Source organism: Brachyhypopomus gauderio, chromosome 11, assembly GCF_052324685.1.
Source record: "Brachyhypopomus gauderio isolate BG-103 chromosome 11, BGAUD_0.2, whole genome shotgun sequence".
NCBI classification, from domain to species: Eukaryota; Metazoa; Chordata; class Actinopteri; order Gymnotiformes; family Hypopomidae; genus Brachyhypopomus; species Brachyhypopomus gauderio.
The window spans coordinates 4,944,400-4,961,071 of record NC_135221.1 but is presented as its reverse complement, the minus strand read 5'-3'; the positions used below and the strand labels follow the sequence as shown (position 1 = coordinate 4,961,071).

Genomic DNA, 16,672 nt, shown 5'->3' with positions numbered 1-16,672 from the left:
AACATGGCGCTTTTCTGTGATCGCACTGAGCAGATAAACAAGAGGAGTGAAAGGTTGAGGGGGTAGTCGCAATTATTATAAAAATCGCATTGAGAACCCAACAATTCCCCACCCCCATCAAGACACCCAGACGAGTTGTGAGGAGGAGGGGTCGATCTGAAACCCGTCCGAAACATAGAGAACACGTCCGCACATCACAAACACCCCCCCCCGTGTCTCCAACAAGATACGACTCCTTGTTTTTGTTTATTTTATTATTATTATTATTATTATTATAACCGAACTGCATTTACACGACCCACGTTCCTGTGGTTCTCCGGCCAAGACGAAGAACGGGAGGCGAAGTGCGAGGCGGACGAGAGGCGCTCGTCGACCTCATTGCATAATTTATGCATCGCGGGGGGCGTGGCCACCGTGGCTCGTCGCGGCCAATGGCGTGGCGGGGGGGCGGGGCGAAGGCGTTCCGGTCCGCTCGGAAGAGAAGTTCCATCAGCGCGAGCCCCAGCAGTGCTCAGAAAAGACAGATAGAGAGTCAGGCGGCGGCGGCAAAGGGTGGCAGTACGACCCTCTTTTGGGGGGGTCTGATTATAACAAAATATAACACACATATATGCATGCCCAGGCCGGTCATATGCCGATCATAGGTATTTTAGCAAACATCTAGATATATATCTATACATTTAAAAATGCCTATTTTACTTTTCCTGATAGACACGTCCGCTTCTATGAATCAGCGCACTTATTTGGGTACGACGTATCTGGACATTGCTAAAGGCGCGGTTGAGATCTTTATGAAGGTAAAGAATAATTTTACCCCGACTTTTACAGCTTACTCTTGTACCATATTGGAGTTTAAGGATCCCTATGGTAGGGAAATTCGACATTAATGTGTACTATTTGGTTTTCTTTAACAGCTGCGTGCCCGAGACCCGGCTAGTAGAGGCGACAGGTACATGCTAGTTACATTTGATGATCCACCATACGGAGTAAAGGTAAATAAATACTGCTAAATTGTTTATATGTGGTTAAAGCGTAGATATTTTTCTGACAGTGAGACTCTACTGTCCCTCTGGTTCGTAGCATCGGGTCGGGCGGCTTCCCGGTGACGAAAACGGCTAATTTTTTGTTAAAATACCCGCAGACCCGGAGCAGCGCAGCCTCTGAACATGGCGGACATTTTGCTTTTGTGTTGGGAAGCTCTCGAGCGCCGAGATGGAGGCGGAGAGATTTATTATCTACTGTGACGTGTCGTGTGACGCGTCGGTGGGCTAGCACGGCCCGGATTGGACAACCGGTCTGCCCGTCTCTTTTTCAAGCCCGCCCCTTGCAGTGCGCCGTGGCCGACCTCTGCGCGTTCTCATTGGTCAATAAAGAATGAACAAATCAAACTGATTTGATTTGTGAACAGCCATCAATAAGAAAAGAAGAGTGCATTTCACTCAAAGAATTTTCTTTCTCATTATTTTTTTTTCTTTTATGAAACATCCCCACAAATTATGCCCCTTTTAAAATAGGCATTGAATCGATGGTTTCCTGCCTTTTCCACCATTTCAGTGCATAAACATTCAGTACATTCCCAATCTCGAAACTCTTTCCCAGTGTATAATCCCTTGAAAGCAGATAACAAAATTGTCTTAAAGTGAAGTCACATGATTTACATGGCTTAATCACATAACCTCACTTTGCAGGATAGTTCCCACACCTGTATCATATGTACAACCTGGTACAAGGGAATCCAGACAGTAGATCATTTTGGTCTGCCTTCTCTTCAGTGATTAGTCATACCAAACCACTTGGCTTTTCAAAGACAATGGAAGTATAGAACTTCTCAATTGCCATGAGTCAAATATGTAGCTCGATGAACGAAGAAGCAAGCTATTCACTAGCAAAGACAGGCAAGTTAAGACTGAGCACCAGTGACCATACACGTCCCAGGCATCCTGGTCTGTACACTGGTCCATAGGGCAAACTGTGCTAAATGTATGGATTGTTCCTGTCTCGCATTGATGTGGTCAAATCCATCCTAGAGTTATTTGTGCACATACTTGCCAAGTATACGTCAAAAAATTAGGTCAGATCCATGACCTCTGCATTGCGCTGCAAGATATTAGTGGCACATAAGCCCGTGGCGAGAATGCTTGCAGCGTGTGACGTATTTTCCTTTTACACTTGAATCACGTCACATGTTTAAGAAGGATGGGTCTATTGTCAGAGTTTGTACGCTATTCTGGAGTATTTACGTGACACCCTGTGCGACGACACCGGTGTGTATGGTGGTCATTATGGAAGTGTGTGCTCGTCAGGTTTCGCACTAAACTAAACTCTCTGCTTTTGTCCTGTGCCGGATGGCTGGACTGCTGTTAAGACCTGTGGATGTGACATGCTGCTGCATGTGTAAATGTGTTCTTTTGCTGTTTGACATTGACAGTGAGAGTGGATTAATTCCCAGGCAGTTCATTAGAATGTTCTCTCTGGCAAGGGGCCAGCCGCACTCTCGGGGGGTTTTTTCAACCCCATCCTCCCCGTGCACCTCTTTGCTGGCTTACCCTAGAAAGTCTTAAGCTGCCTTTCTAGTGCCCTTACCGAGACACAGTGCTGTAACGTCTAGGGCAGGCCTGTATTATTGGGGAAACCTCAAATGTGTGAACGTTGTGTCAACGTCCACTTTCTCGACTGTGCCGTCTGAGCCAGAACAGGCATGTGCACCAGACACGACGGTGCGTTGTGTGTGTACTCCTCAAAGGTGTCCGTTTCTGGTTAATACGAAGGGTCCAAAGACGCAAGAGCTCACTTACATAAGCACCGAGCTCTGTGGGTGCTATTCATGGCCAGCTTGGCCCTCCCACCTGTTTAAAAACGGGCTTCTCAGCCAAGCCTTCACCCTGTCTGAATTAGCCACCACGCTAACCCAGTTCTCAGCAACAATACAGTGTGCAAGAGCCAGCAGAGCAGGATAGAATCTGACCGCTGTGTCTGAGAGTGTCTTTTTTTAATCTCCTGTCAATTATTCATGAGATTTTCAGCAGCTAATCAGCGAAGAGTTCAGTGAGCCTCCCGCCCAGACAGAGCTCTCTTTTCCTGTCCATTTCGTCCTGTCCTGTCTCTTATCGTCTCTCTCATGGACAAACGCAACATTATTCTTAGCCCTGCCCATTTTTTTCACTTTTTTTTTTTTTATTCATGACTTCCTTCCCTTCGCTTTGCCAATCAGTTTAAGTTCATAGAGTTAGCTCACGTTAGTTCCAAATGAACAAATTAATAGATATAGATTAATTATGGGCATTATTCATCTATAGATGCATGAATGAGAAATCACTGCGATGTTGAGGATGACATTTTTATGTGAGATACAAAGGAAAAATCATGCATGAAAACATTTGATTCTTTGCAGTAAGGAAATCTGTAAGGGGAGGTTATTTCTTCGTATATTTGCATTAAATAAATAAAAAACGATTACAGTATTCTAGAATTTCAGGTGTTTCACAGAAGAGTTCTGAAGCACATTTAATTTTTTTTTTTGCACACATATGTTATATGCAGTCTAACCGTGGAGGCCATATCACTGTGGGATGTTTAACATCCACACTGGCTCATGACTTATCTTGCTCTGAGTCAAGATACTGTAGTCTTGGTTTGGTTTCAGTGTGCCTAACTGGTAGGGCAAATGGCTAAGCACAAACTCACAATGCTACCACTTCTCCTCTGCCTCCATTCTGGGACTTGCGCGGTTTAGTCCGATTCTCATTTAGTTCCTCTTAATTGCCTGCCGTCAGAGTGTGCACAGGCACAAGGAATGCTGGGAAAATTCCTGCAGTGTTCGGGGGTCCCCCAGTTGCAGCAGAAGCCCAGATTGTTCACAAGCGCGACTCTCCTTGTTCTGATCACTTTGGGTGGTTAATCAGCCCTTATTACATTGAATAACACCACAAGCTCTCTACTCATGACGCTACCCTGCAGGCTATCAAATGTTTCTGCTGCAGACCAGGATGGACTCAACAAAGCTCAACAAACGCACTGATCTGTGACCAGGTCTCCCCACTTGGTCAAAGCAGCTGAGATGAAGGAAAGGCTTGAGGTAAACTGTTCTGGGAACAGAGGCACGCCCTTGGGCATGCCTGACCTGTGAGCCTCGTCTGCGCGGGTCCGCCGAGCGGGTGTCCTGCGCCCCGTTGCGCCAGGACGACTCCTGTTCCTCCTCCAACGCTGGACCCGTATTTACACGCGCGACGGTTTCCTCATAGCTGCAGCCTTGCAGGGAACAAGTCCTTATCTGTTAGCTCCCGCTACGCTGTTCATTTGTTCTGGCCACCTGTTCTGCATTTGGATAAGGAAGACGCGTTTGGATCAAGTTTTACTCGTCTTCTCTGTGTCCGCTCTGGTCCCTCGCAATTTTTTTCTTTCTGAAAGAAAACTTCCATAAGAATTTATTGCAGTAAAGGAGCTCGGTGCAGACATTGCTGTGTTTTGTGAAGCTTGGGGTGTAATTTAATCACACCCTGCCTAGTCCCTTTATAAAGTGTATCCAGGGACTGAAATGCTTTATTGTTTTTCCTCCTGTTCCATATGGGTTAGAGGTCATAATCTTTATACATCGTATATAAATTTTGAATTATTGCAGAGACTGTTTGTAAAAAAAAAAAAAAAATGCATGTGCAGAGTGTATTTGACATTAAAAGCTCCAACTACAATGTCATCGAATCAACAAGGGCGGTGCAAGAAGGTCTGAGAACGTAGCTGGACCACTTCACGGTGCTTCACGAAGGTCTCCGAGGAGTCGGGCCCATTCCACACTCCTCGCTCGAGAGACTTCGGCCCTCTCCGTGGTCATTAAGGGAGGGACTCTGATTGCAGGACAATCTCTACTGAGTCGATGAATTGTTAATGCAGAAGGAAAGGAGGACTGACAGGCGAACAAAATGAAAAAATAAATAGAATTACTCTGGTACTTGAATTATTGAGTGTCACCGAACACTGAAAGGATGCAGGGTTCCCCCTCCTCTTCCTTCCTATCCTAACGTAGACTCGTGGCAGGGCTCGGACCACGGCACGCCAAGCGTGTGTTTCTTTTATTCTCGCGTGAAACACCTGCGCGCACAACTCGGCGTGGGCTGAGCTGTTCGGAAGCTGAACGGCTGCAGGATCCGACCTGTTTAACGGGTCGGTCTCATGGGGGCGCCACCGGACATACGCCGTGCTAATTTGCTCTGAATTGAATGGTGACATTTTTGAGCAAGTTTCCCATACTAATTTTATAGGGAACCATTAGCCAAGTGTCATATTCTTGGCAAATGAGTGCACACGGGGCACTGGAGTAATATGGCTGCAGCGTGCCGGCACACGCACTGTGGGTCAGGGATTCACAGCAAGCCCAAATTGAGTTGTGAGGAGAGGAGAGCAAATCAAATCAAGGGCTGTATCTCCAGCCTGGATCACGGAACTCTAGGGTGCTTACACTGACACACACACACACACACACACACACTTACACACACACACACCCCACTTATCCTATCTGGTCTCATTGGATTCTTTCCACTCTTATTTCCTCCGTTCCCTTTCTCTCTCGTTCCTTCACTAACTCCCTCCTCGTATAGTAGCGTCTCCCTTATGCTTCCCGCAGCTCACCTGCCGATTATGCGTAATACTGTAACAGTTGCCACGGTGAGGACTGGGAGGCGGGTCCGAGTACACAGAATGGGCAGACATGGCCTGGTGGTAGGGAACTGGTCTTGTGACCGGAGGGTCGTGGGTTCGATTCCCAGACCTGAGGCCATGACTGAGGTGCCCTTGAGCAAGGCACCTAACCCCAACTGCTCCCCGGGCGCCGGGCTAGGGCTGCCCACTGCTCTGGGCATGTGTGATCCACAGCCCCCTAGTAATCACTAGTGTGTGTGTGTGTGTGTGTGTTCTAACTGCACAGATGGGTTAAAAACGGAGGACAAATATCGATTGTGGTGTAAAAAAAATCACAATTGACAAAATATGGCACATTTTTCACATTTACAGAAGCGGCAGGAGCCGTGTGACCTCATCAGACTGCGCCGCACCGTTCATACTGTGATCTTGTTTTGCAGTAAACATCTTCTGATGCTATGTGAGAAGTTGCATGTGTGCACATCTTCTTTTACTGCAGTGTGACCTAATGCTTGTAGCGTCATGTGACAACCTTTCTGTGTGTGTGTGTGTGTGTGTGTGTGTGTGTGTGTGTGTGTGTGTGTGTGTGTGTGTGTGTCCTAGGCGGGCTGGAAGGAGAACCATGCCACGTTCATGAGTGAACTGAAGAACTTGCAGGCGTCAGGACTGACCACGCTGGGAAACGCACTGCGAACTGCATTTGACCTGCTTAATCTCAACAGACTGGTCTCTGGCATCGACAACTATGGCCAGGTATAAATACCATTCTTATTCATTTAAAGAGGTTGGAATAAATGGTGCACCCGAAAGTGTGATTTATTGAGCTTCTTAAAACATCTGAAAGAAAGACAGTATAGAAAGAGAGAACCAATATGCAACAGTTTCATAGCATGAATAACTTCTCCATTAATTTTAATGCAGCTGACACATTTGGGAAATGCAGCATACACAGTTCGGTGTGACCTTAAGCTCTCTTCTCCTTATCTCACCGTGACCTCTGACCCCTACAGTGTAGATGGAGAGAGTACATCAGGGCTACAGCACCCGTGTCTGTACCCAGGGGAGCGTAGCTTCCATAAAGAACCCAGTTTTCCACACTCTGCATTCAAACCACGCAAAGAAAAACCAATAACATTAGGATTTTGTCTTGTGAGTTCATAACACTGGACTCTCAGCCAAGGGTGGGTCTCTTCACCCCCACAGTCAGAGTGTTTTCTTCCCTTCCAGGGTCGGAACCCCTTCTTCCTGGAGCCGTCAGTCATTATAACCATAACGGATGGGAACAAGCTGACTCACAGTTCTGGCGTGCCGGACGAGGTGAGCACCGCTGGCTCACACACTCTCTTGGCTCTGTGTGTTCACACTGCAGCCTGCAAACACACCGCATTGTTGCACAGTAACCTAAAGCTCACCCCTCTCACCCCTCTCACTCCTCACCATGTCACCCCTCACCATGTCACCCCTCTCACCCCCTCACGCCCCTCACCATGTCACCTTCTCACCCCTCTCACCCCTCTCACTCCTCACCATGTCACCCCTCACCATGTCACCCCTCTCACCCCCTCACACTCCTCACCATGTCACCCTCTCACCCCTCTCACTCCTCTTACTCCTCACCATGTCACCTGTCTCACCTCTCTCACCATGTCACCCCTCTTACTCCTCTCACTATGTTACCCCTCTCACTATATCACTCCTCTCACCTGTCTCAATCCTCATACCCTCTCACCCCTCACACTCTTCCTCCCACAGCTCCACCTGCCACTGAACTCTCCGTTGCCCGGCAGCGAGCTGACCAAGGAGCCCTTCCGCTGGGACCAGCGCCTCTTTGCCCTGGTCCTGCGTCTGCCCGGCGCGGCCATCCCCGACAGCGAGCAGCTCGGCAGCGTCCCCAGCGACGAGTCCGCCATCACCCAGATGTGTGAGGTCACTGGAGGTACGGCTGCCGGGGGCACCGGGCGTGGCTCCTGTGTATTACGTGGCCGAGAGCTAGTGGGGCGTCTGCTATGCATTTAAGAGGACAGGCAAACGGCTATAAGAACCATATGTTTTATATAGTGGTGGGCTATAAGAACCATTTGTTTTATATAGTTGTGGGCTATAAGAACCATTTGTTTTATATAGTTGTGGGCTATAAGAACCATATGTTTTATATAGTGGTGGGCTATAAGAACCATATGTTTTATATTACCGTTTTGTGAAATGAGAGAAACAATAGATCTGTGCCCACCCCAGTTGTGCAATGCACACTGAGCTCAGTTCAGTTCAATCTGTTATTGTCTCTCTCATGGGAGGCAAGAAGTTATTCAGTGAGGCCTGAGCTTGTTGAATAATTAGTTTGGCAGTTTACTGGAGACTGTATGTGCACGGCAGCTGCTGGAAGCAGCTCTGCACACTCGACTGGGACCTGTAATGACTGCTTTCTAACTTTCATTATTATTAGATATGAGACGGGTGAGTTACACTGGCAGCAAAGGGAACCGTTTGAAGGTGTCGCGACTCGGCGCGAAGGCTTCGCCTCACTGTTAGCATCGTCAGGATCCCCTTCGGCACGTCGGTGAAACCGTGCATGGTGTTCACGCAAAAGCGATACATTTCACCTCTGTGCCTTTTGTCTGTTTTTCTTCAAGGTCGCTCGTATTGTGTCAGGACGCAGAGAATGCTGAACCAGTGTCTGGAGTCGCTCGTGCAGAAGGTTCTGAGTGGAGTCGTCATTAATTTTGAGAAAACCGGTCCAGACCCACCTCCTGCAGGTGAAGGTGGGTGTCAGGGTGACAGTGGTGGTGCCCCTCACGCACGAGCAGGGTCAGGTCCAGCCTCCGTCTGCCTGTCTGAAGAAAGAGGTCTGAATTGTTAGCATGTGTTTGTAATGGTGCTTAGCCGTGTGTTTGGATTTAAACAACTGAAATCCAAAGCGACAATGGAATGTACAATACGTTGCACACTAGTCCGGACAGAAAACACAACGTCCCGTTTGAAGGGGACGACGAGGGCTTCTAATGGATCCGTAGCTTGCGTCCAGCCAGCGTGTCTCTGCAGTGATGCTGTGTTTTGTGTGCAGACGGTGTGGTAGACCCCGCACGACCCCTCACCTCCTTCAGCCCCCAGCCCTGGCACAGCTGCCACAAGCTGATCTACGTGCGGCCGAACCCCAAGACCGGCGTGCCCGTGGGCCACTGGCCTATCCCAGAATCCTTCTGGCCCGACCAGAACTCCCCCACGCTGGTGAGTTTGAAGAGTCCTCACAATGGCGCCCCTTTCTCCAGTCACACACACCATTAGCACCAGCTGCGCTGTGGTGCTTTTGAAGCTTTTCTGTCCTACGTAGGGTTTGCTTTATTTTTTTTTGTGTTATTATTTATTTACGTTCATTTCTGGCAGCCAAACTCCATGACAGCAACAGTCACTTAAGCGTTAGTACAGCCAGTACAGCACAGCTTTGTGTTTCTTTGACAAACAATTCTTAGCCTCCAGCCAATGGCTCCTCTCTGCAGCAAACAGAAGGTGTTGTCAGTTGAAGAATAACATAAACCACGTGGTAACCTAATTTGGACTTATTATGACCTTAGACTGAAACAAAATATTTATTCTTTGTAGTTGTAATTACGGGAGAACCTAATGAATCATATGTTCATATTTCACTGTGGGGAAAGGGTTAAGAGGCCTGCGTCAGGGCCAGGCTCACGGAAACTCCGAAGGTTGACTCATAAAACACCGAGAGCTAAATGGAGATCAGTAGTATTGGCCATAACAGGAGCTCAGAAGATTCGAGCCCTCTTTTATTGGGCTGGAGAAACCCAAGCTTGGTGCCATGCTTGGTCTCCGTGCCACGTGGGCAGAGCGAGGCCCCGCCCTTGGCCCCGCCCACCGGCGCAACTGCCTCGCCCCCTGACAGCTCTCCTCTCGTGGTAATGGTCTTTGCTCCGCCTCCTCCTGTTGCGGTCTCGCTTTCCGGCGTCACGGCTTCACGGCTGTGGTGCTGGGACACGCCTGTGAAACAGAGGCGGGGCCCTCAGCTGCCGGAGGCACTAGCGACCTGGATCAGGAAGAGAAGGACTTTTATTATAGTGAAAATTGTACCGCTGTCCGCCCTTGCCGTTTATATTTTAAGTTCTGCAGCACATACTGGTTTGAGATTGACAGAACGTCTCGTATGCGCCATTATTATTCTTGTACATTCATAGTCCCTTTTTTAGCAATGTAACCATGTTACTGTGTTCAGCACGGTCCTGAGGGGGACCTGCTGGCGGAGAGAACAGCTTGTGTTGTCATGGACCTGCAACACATGGGGATGTTGCCCACTGATGCTGTAACGTGTCAAGATCTGGCTCCCTCCCAGACACTTACCCTTACCGCACTGCACTAGGCTGTTTGATGCTGCTTATATGAACAACATCCTCCCTCTCTCTCTCTCTTTCTCCCTCTCTCTCTCTCTCTCTCTCTCTCTGCCTCTAGCCTCCTCGCTCTGCCCATCCGGTGGTGCGCTTCTCCTGTGTCGACTGTGAGCCCATGGTGATCGACAAGCTTCCCTTCGATAAGTACGAGCTGGAGCCGTCGCCCCTGACCCAGTACATCCTGGAGAGGAAGTCCCCTCACACGTGTTGGCAGGTGGGCCTCTCACACACTCACACCTTCCCATTATCACTCACTCCATCTATCTGAGTTACTATACCTCCGCCAGTATACCTCCGCTATCCCGCTGGCCTGTGGTCCAACGGCACGCTTGTGGCTTGTTAAGATAAAGTACACCTGATGTGAAGTTCATCTAAAGGTTCCTCCATCTTCAGAGAGTAAAGGTGTGGTAAGGTGCTATATTTAGAGCCACTTATAGATTGTCTCCAAAGGCCTCAACACATAATGAGGTGCCCATGAAGTCATTTTACCTCTGAGGAGCAGCGACATGTAAGAGCCTAGGGGACTATGCTAACTGCTAACCTACTGTAACCCACACTGACCCCTGCTAGCCCACTCTAACTCAAGCCAAATGCGCTAACCCTGCTAACTCATGCTAACTCATGCTAACCTGCTCTGACCCAGTCTAAACCATGCTAACTCACGCTAACCCATGCTAACTCACGCTAACCCGTGCTAACTCACGCTAACCCGTGCTAACTCACGCTAACACGTGCTAACCACTCTTTCCCCCTGCCCAGGTGTTTGTGAACTGCAGCGGCAAGCACAGTGAGGCGGCCCAGCCGTTCGGGTATCTGAAGGCCAGCACCACTCTGACCTGTGTCAACCTCTTCGTCATGCCTTACAACTACCCCGCTCTGTTGCCCCTTCTTGGTAAGTGGGAGTGAGTGTGTGAAGACAAAGCACTCTGACTGTTCACTGGCCTTTACAAAAGAGAAAAGCTTTCACTGTACTGAACAATTTAACACAATAGAATTTCTTCTGATGGATCTATCTGTCTGTCTATCTGTCTAAATATAGCAGTCGGTTGATATGTTCTATGTTGTGTGTTTAGCATTCAGTTATATTTTAATATACTATACTGTAAGTCTTGTTCGAGAGTAATGAAACATTAAATGCTTTATATTCAATATTATCTCCCCTTGTGTGAACAGACGATTTGTTTAAAGTACACAAGCTAAAGCCAAACCTGAAGTGGCGACAGGCTTTCGAGTTCTACCTGAAGTCCATGCCTCCCTACTTCCTGCTGGTATGATCCGCAGTGCCACCCACACCAGCTTGGGTGGAACAAATACCTCCTGGCTTGATATTGCTTCCTAACTGTATACCTATAAACTCAGAGTTCCCAATTAGGACCGTTCCTCTGTCCTATAAACCTTAAACGCTGTAATGAGGTTAAGATCCCTTGCTGTGATAAAAATGCCCTCATTGTGTCTCCCTCTGCTGTGTTCATCTCTCTCTCTCTCTCTCTCTCTCTCTCTCTCTCTCTGTATGTCCGCCTACAGCCCTTAAAGAAAGCACTGAGGATGATGTGCACTCCAAATCTCATCTCTGACAACATGGACTGTGGTCTCAGCTACAGCGTTATCTCCTACCTAAAGAAGCTCAGCCAACAGGTGATCCGAGCTCTCCTGACGTTCCACAAACTCCGATGCTTCTGCGTCTCCGTCCTTCATTTATAGTGTGGTCATTGCTGACCATCACGGTCATTAATATTTGCATATGAGCATTTCATATTCGTGCAAAAAAAATTCTAATAAAGTCGCCCCGTTTGACCCGCGCAGGCGAAGATAGAGTCGGACCGGATGATCGTGTCTGTGGGTAAGAAGCCCCCTCAAGAGACGGGCATCAAGGTGAGGAATCAGTCCAGCACGCTCTCTCTGGCCCACCGGTGCGACTTCAAGCAGCTCCTGCAGGGCATCACGGGCGAGGTGCCCCTCCGCCTCAGCGAGGTCAACCTCAAAGAGTTCGCCGGCTTCCAGATCGCTCTCCTCACCAGGGTACGGCCTACGGCGTCGGGCCCCTCTTGGCCGAGAGCCAGCCTCGCTCCTAAATCATTTACGTCTGAGATCATGTTTACCGGGTCAGGGTGCGGCTAGCCAGAGGAAGAAACACCATGATATATTCACCACATTAGAATGCACACATGAATCAGATTGTATTTTATTTCACTAGGCCAAACACTGACATTTGACTGTGGGTCACTAAAGTTGGGTAGAAATAATAGCTTCAGGAAATATAGATCATGGTAGATTACTGGGTGTATGCATATGTGTGTGTGTGTGTGTGTGTGTGTGTGTGTGTGTGTGTATATATATATATATATATATATATATATATATATATATATATATATACATACATTATATACATTATATACATACATGTGTGTGTGTGCGCTGTCACACCATACACTCACACACGTATGTATATAATGTATTATATATATTTGTATAATATATACAAATTAATAATATGTGATATGAAAATTGAGTTATATATGTAAATGTAACATTTCTTTTCCTAAAGTAAATTTTTATCTGTCTTTCTTGGCAAGGATGTGAAGCCCCAGCCCTATCGGAACGCCTACGATATTCCACGGCGAAATCTTCTGGACCAGGTCACGAGAATGCGTTCCAACCTTCTCAGGACTACCCAGAAGCTCATCAGGGGCCAAGACGAAGGTCAGGAGTTGAACCTTCATGGATTTGAGGTCACAACATAAAATCTGAATTCAGGAACTTTGTGTAATGTTGTACATTTGCGTTTTTGCAGATTACTTGCATAGTATTCCCGTGGGTCAGATGGGAAACTATCAGGAATATCTGAAGCTGATGCCGTCTCCGCTGCGTGAGATCGATCCGGACCAGCCCAAACGACTGCACACATTTGGCAACCCGTTCAAACAGGACAAGAAGGTGCTTTGTGAACATGCGCCTTACATTCTTTCGCAGCAAATCACAATATATCTTGTGGTGGTATCCCACGCCCCAGACGACAGGGTCTTCAGTCGGACGTGTTTTTCCTGCACGATAACAGGGTATGATGATCGATGAAGCGGACGAGTTCGTGGCAGGCCCCCAGAACAAGAAGAGGGGGAACCCCGGAGAAACCAACTCGGGTGCAGCTCCCAAACGGAGGCGCAGTATGTCCCCCCTCCTGCGACGCCCCCAGACTCCACCAATCATCACCAACCACGTGCTGGGCAAAGGGCCAACGGTGGCCCCGGGCCAACCGGGTCTCATTAAACCCATCCCGCTACACAAAGGTGAGCGCCGTGGCCCTCGAGGGCCAGAGAATCTGAATCTTGGGGGTGTCGTGCCGACATCATGAGAGTCCACAGTTATTTGGTGTATGTACTGAGAACGAATGATGGGGAAAACTCCATGTTTGGTTTGGGTGCCTTGCAGGAGCGGAGGGGAACAACCTCACAGGCCCAGAGAGCAACGGCGAGAGTGTGACGGGTGGAGAGCCCGGAGAGGGCTGGCCTGGAGGGGCGGACAGGATGGGGGGAGGTGTGGCAGCTTTCTCCCTGGAGGAGAGAGGAGGGGTGGGGGTGACTGACGGAGGAGAGGACAGGGGCACGCTAGAGAACCGGTTGGGGGAGGACTGCCTGGACGAGAGGCCCGCCGACCGGCCGCAGAACTGCGAGGGTCTGAGTCCTCCGCACCAGGAGGTGGCGATGGAGGGAGCCGGGGGAGACTCTGCGGCGCGACCCACCATCATCATGGTTCCCCTGGAGGGAAGCAACGCGGAGTTACGCACACGAGTCATGAAGGAAGTCCGAAAGCCCGGCCGCAGTGAGTGTCCCCCTCTGCGTTCATAGCCGAGTGATTTACCCTTTACCCTCTGACCTTTACAGAGCGCCAGCAGGGCCATTATGTACAGTTACAAAAACTCCTTCCACACCTTCAGCTCACCTTTGTCCTTTATAGATTATGAGGCGATATTCAGGCTCCTGGAGGAGGTGAAAGGGCCAGTGGCAGTCCAGAGGTACCTCATCCATCATGCCATCAAAGAAGCAGCCAGGTGGGTCAGCCGATGTGGGTCCACAACGCCACAGCCGCCACTAATGTTAAAGTCTGTCAGCACCGTCAAACACCTACTGCATTTCACATCCCAGTTTTCACCACAAAGGAAACACTGACGGTGCAGAACTGAAGTGTGTCAGTGACGTAGCATGGCTAAAAAAAACGTGGAGCTGCTGCACTCACTCCTAAGGGCAAATATCAGGGTGGGGTTATTGTAGAGGATGCACTCCCTCCCCTTGTGTGATTCCTGCCTGATAAAGGCCACTGCTACGGCTGAAACATCATGTTTTTGACAGAAGAGTCTTCCACCTCCCTAATAAGTCAGTATTTTACTGTTCTGCACCCGCCGCTGTTTGTGACGGGGCCCGGGGAGCCGTCTGTGCCTCCTGATCACTGCTAACGCGCTACGCCCTTTTCTCAGGTTTAAGAAACGCGTGCTGATCCAGCAGCTGGAGGCGGCGCTGGAGGAGATCGAGGTGCGACAGAGGCTGCCAGCACAAGTCAACAACGTCCACGGCAGATAGTGAACGCCTCCGCACTTGTGAGGAGGGGGCGGGAGGGTGGGACACGCCGGCACAGGGAGGCGCTGGACCGGGCAACGCAAGCATGCCTTCATCGGAGGCTCGCGCCCGAGCTCCATGATGGGAGAGACAGAGAGAGAGAGAGAGAGAGAGAGAGAGAGAGAGAGAGAGAGAGAGAGAGAGACAGCACCAGGGGAGCTGAACCGAGCTCTTTTGTAAAGGTGACGGTCCCAGGCATTAGAGTTGTCACACGTCGGGACAGTTCACACATGAAACGTCTGAAGATTCGAAAGATGTAACAGTACAGAGGTCAAGGGGCAGGGCGGCATAGACACGCTTCCTCCAGCAACCGCAGGTCTGCTCACTCTGGGTCCCATGAGGTCTGCAGCAGTGAGATCAGGTCTGTCCACTGTCCTGACCATCAGCACACCGCCGAGAGGACTGGATGGCTCTTTTGTGGATATGCGTTTGCACACCATATCTGCAGCTCGCTGGGCTCAAAAGAACGATCTCGAGTGGAATGGTAGATCAGAGCAATAACCCTGATGGCATCAGTGCACCACGTTCTCGAGACTCGAGAGAGTACAGCAATGGTAGGTTTCACTCTAGCGCTCTGGATCCAACTCGGTGCCCATGTGGGATAGTCCTAACCAGGATGTGTTGGTATGAGATCCCCATAGGTGGTTTGTGTTTGTGGTAACAGCCGTTGTCAAGCACAGCCAACTGGACCAGTCGGTTTGACATGGTGTAACGCTTCAACAAGCTCTTTTCAAATTAACTGGTAACATGCAACGTATCTTTTAAGCAATAGGATCAAGGGAGCTCTGGAGAGTCTTGGCCGAGACAGTAAACTCGGCCAAACGCGCCCACAATGTCACTTTTATTCAGTCCAGGAGAGAAGTATGTAGTTGTTTGGAAACTTTACACGCACTCAAACGTCAGCGACTCCTCAAGGGTGCAGCTGACAGGACAGGCTGTCATTGGCTTCTTTTCACATGCAAAAGCTACCTTGGTGACCACATTGTTGTTCATTTTGTTTATTTTTAAAAAGCAGATGTATACAACTTTTTGATGTTCATAAATAATATAGATTATTTTTGGATGGTATTCTTACCGGAACAAAATAAGAATATTTTAAGAATTGTATAAAACATTTTATAACTTTGTTATTATATATAAAATGGAAAGTTTTATGATTTTTTTATGAAAAACAATGAAAAATAAAATAAACATTCTAAATAAAATTACCATTATGTTTAGGTTACCTTACATTGACCAAAATGAGTCAATTTTCAGACTTGTATTCTAGTAGTTATGTACCTGTGTACAAAATACGTATTTCCATGGCCAATGTGCACTGAGAATGCACAAGAACAGAGTGAAAGATGTCCTCATTCACAGACACCTTTGCTGGAAGTCTAATTCGTTTTGAGACAAATACAATCTGTGTGGATGAGCAGTTGATGTCATTCTGATCCTACAAATCTATTTTCACCATTTCTGAATTTACATCATATTTACATGCTGAATGAAACGCGTATATAGCAGTAAATGTCTAGGGTCCACATCTCCTTCCATCCTCTTTCTCTCAACATTCTGGAGCTCTATATAGCTGTAGCTAAATTACACAAGACGTGCACAAGTTAGTGTGGCCATTGTCACATTTGTACAAGGGTAAAGTTCAATACTGGCGATATTTTGTGTAACAAAGTAACCTTTGATTTATTCCTCTTAATTTTTTGCTTGGCCAAGTATGGTTTTTAAAAAGCTGTTTCTCAACAGTACACATTTGGAGGAGTGTTTAGCCCATCCATCCATGGAAAAGGTGGTGCTGAGGGGTGGGGGTGTTGGGTGTAGTCCTGCATAAAAGGCTTAGTGTAGGATCAGGATAAGCTTAAACTTAAATCATTTTGAAAGCAAGGAACACTGACAATCAGTAGACTACACCTTTGTTTTCCTCGAGGCTTAGGGTTAAAACTAGTGCTGTCAATTCCAGGTGCCGCGATTAAAAGTCCTCACCAGGATTTTGCTCAGGCTTCCTGGATTGTGTTGATTCCACTAATTTTACCTGGA

General features: G+C 48.3%; 1 protein-coding gene across 3 annotated transcripts; it reads left to right on the top strand.

Moving 5' to 3' along the window:
• The first annotated feature begins 507 nt into the window (after positions 1 to 507).
• On the top strand, positions 508 to 15,835 carry ints6l (integrator complex subunit 6 like). 3 transcript variants are annotated; one of them, XM_077021218.1, is made up of 19 exons: positions 734 to 797; positions 915 to 992; positions 1,142 to 6,094; positions 6,238 to 6,387; positions 6,862 to 6,951; positions 7,387 to 7,570; positions 8,265 to 8,393; positions 8,696 to 8,859; positions 10,090 to 10,242; positions 10,788 to 10,920; positions 11,202 to 11,296; positions 11,553 to 11,663; positions 11,832 to 12,047; positions 12,605 to 12,731; positions 12,823 to 12,965; positions 13,087 to 13,315; positions 13,458 to 13,847; positions 13,983 to 14,076; positions 14,500 to 15,835. In XM_077021218.1, exons 4-19 carry the CDS (start codon positions 6,268 to 6,270, stop codon positions 14,600 to 14,602), a joined length of 2,481 nt encoding a protein of 826 aa, XP_076877333.1. In that variant the 5' UTR covers positions 734 to 797; positions 915 to 992; positions 1,142 to 6,094; positions 6,238 to 6,267; the 3' UTR covers positions 14,603 to 15,835. The 3 variants fall into 3 exon arrangements, with proteins under 3 accessions (XP_076877331.1, XP_076877333.1, XP_076877332.1); XM_077021217.1 differs by having other exon boundaries at positions 1,081 to 6,094; XM_077021216.1 differs by lacking the exon at positions 1,142 to 6,094 and having other exon boundaries at positions 508 to 797.
• Positions 15,836 to 16,672: the final 837 nt, after the last annotated feature.

Coding starts and splice junctions, on each gene's coding strand:
- ints6l (XM_077021216.1), top strand. CDS start 687: ATGCCTATTTTACTTTTCCTGATAGACACGTCCGCTTCTATGAATCAG. Junction 6,952..7,386: donor GTTCTGGCGTGCCGGACGAG/GTGAGCACCGCT, acceptor TTCCTCCCACAG/CTCCACCTGCCACTGAACTC. Junction 12,048..12,604: donor AGATCGCTCTCCTCACCAGG/GTACGGCCTACG, acceptor TTTCTTGGCAAG/GATGTGAAGCCCCAGCCCTA.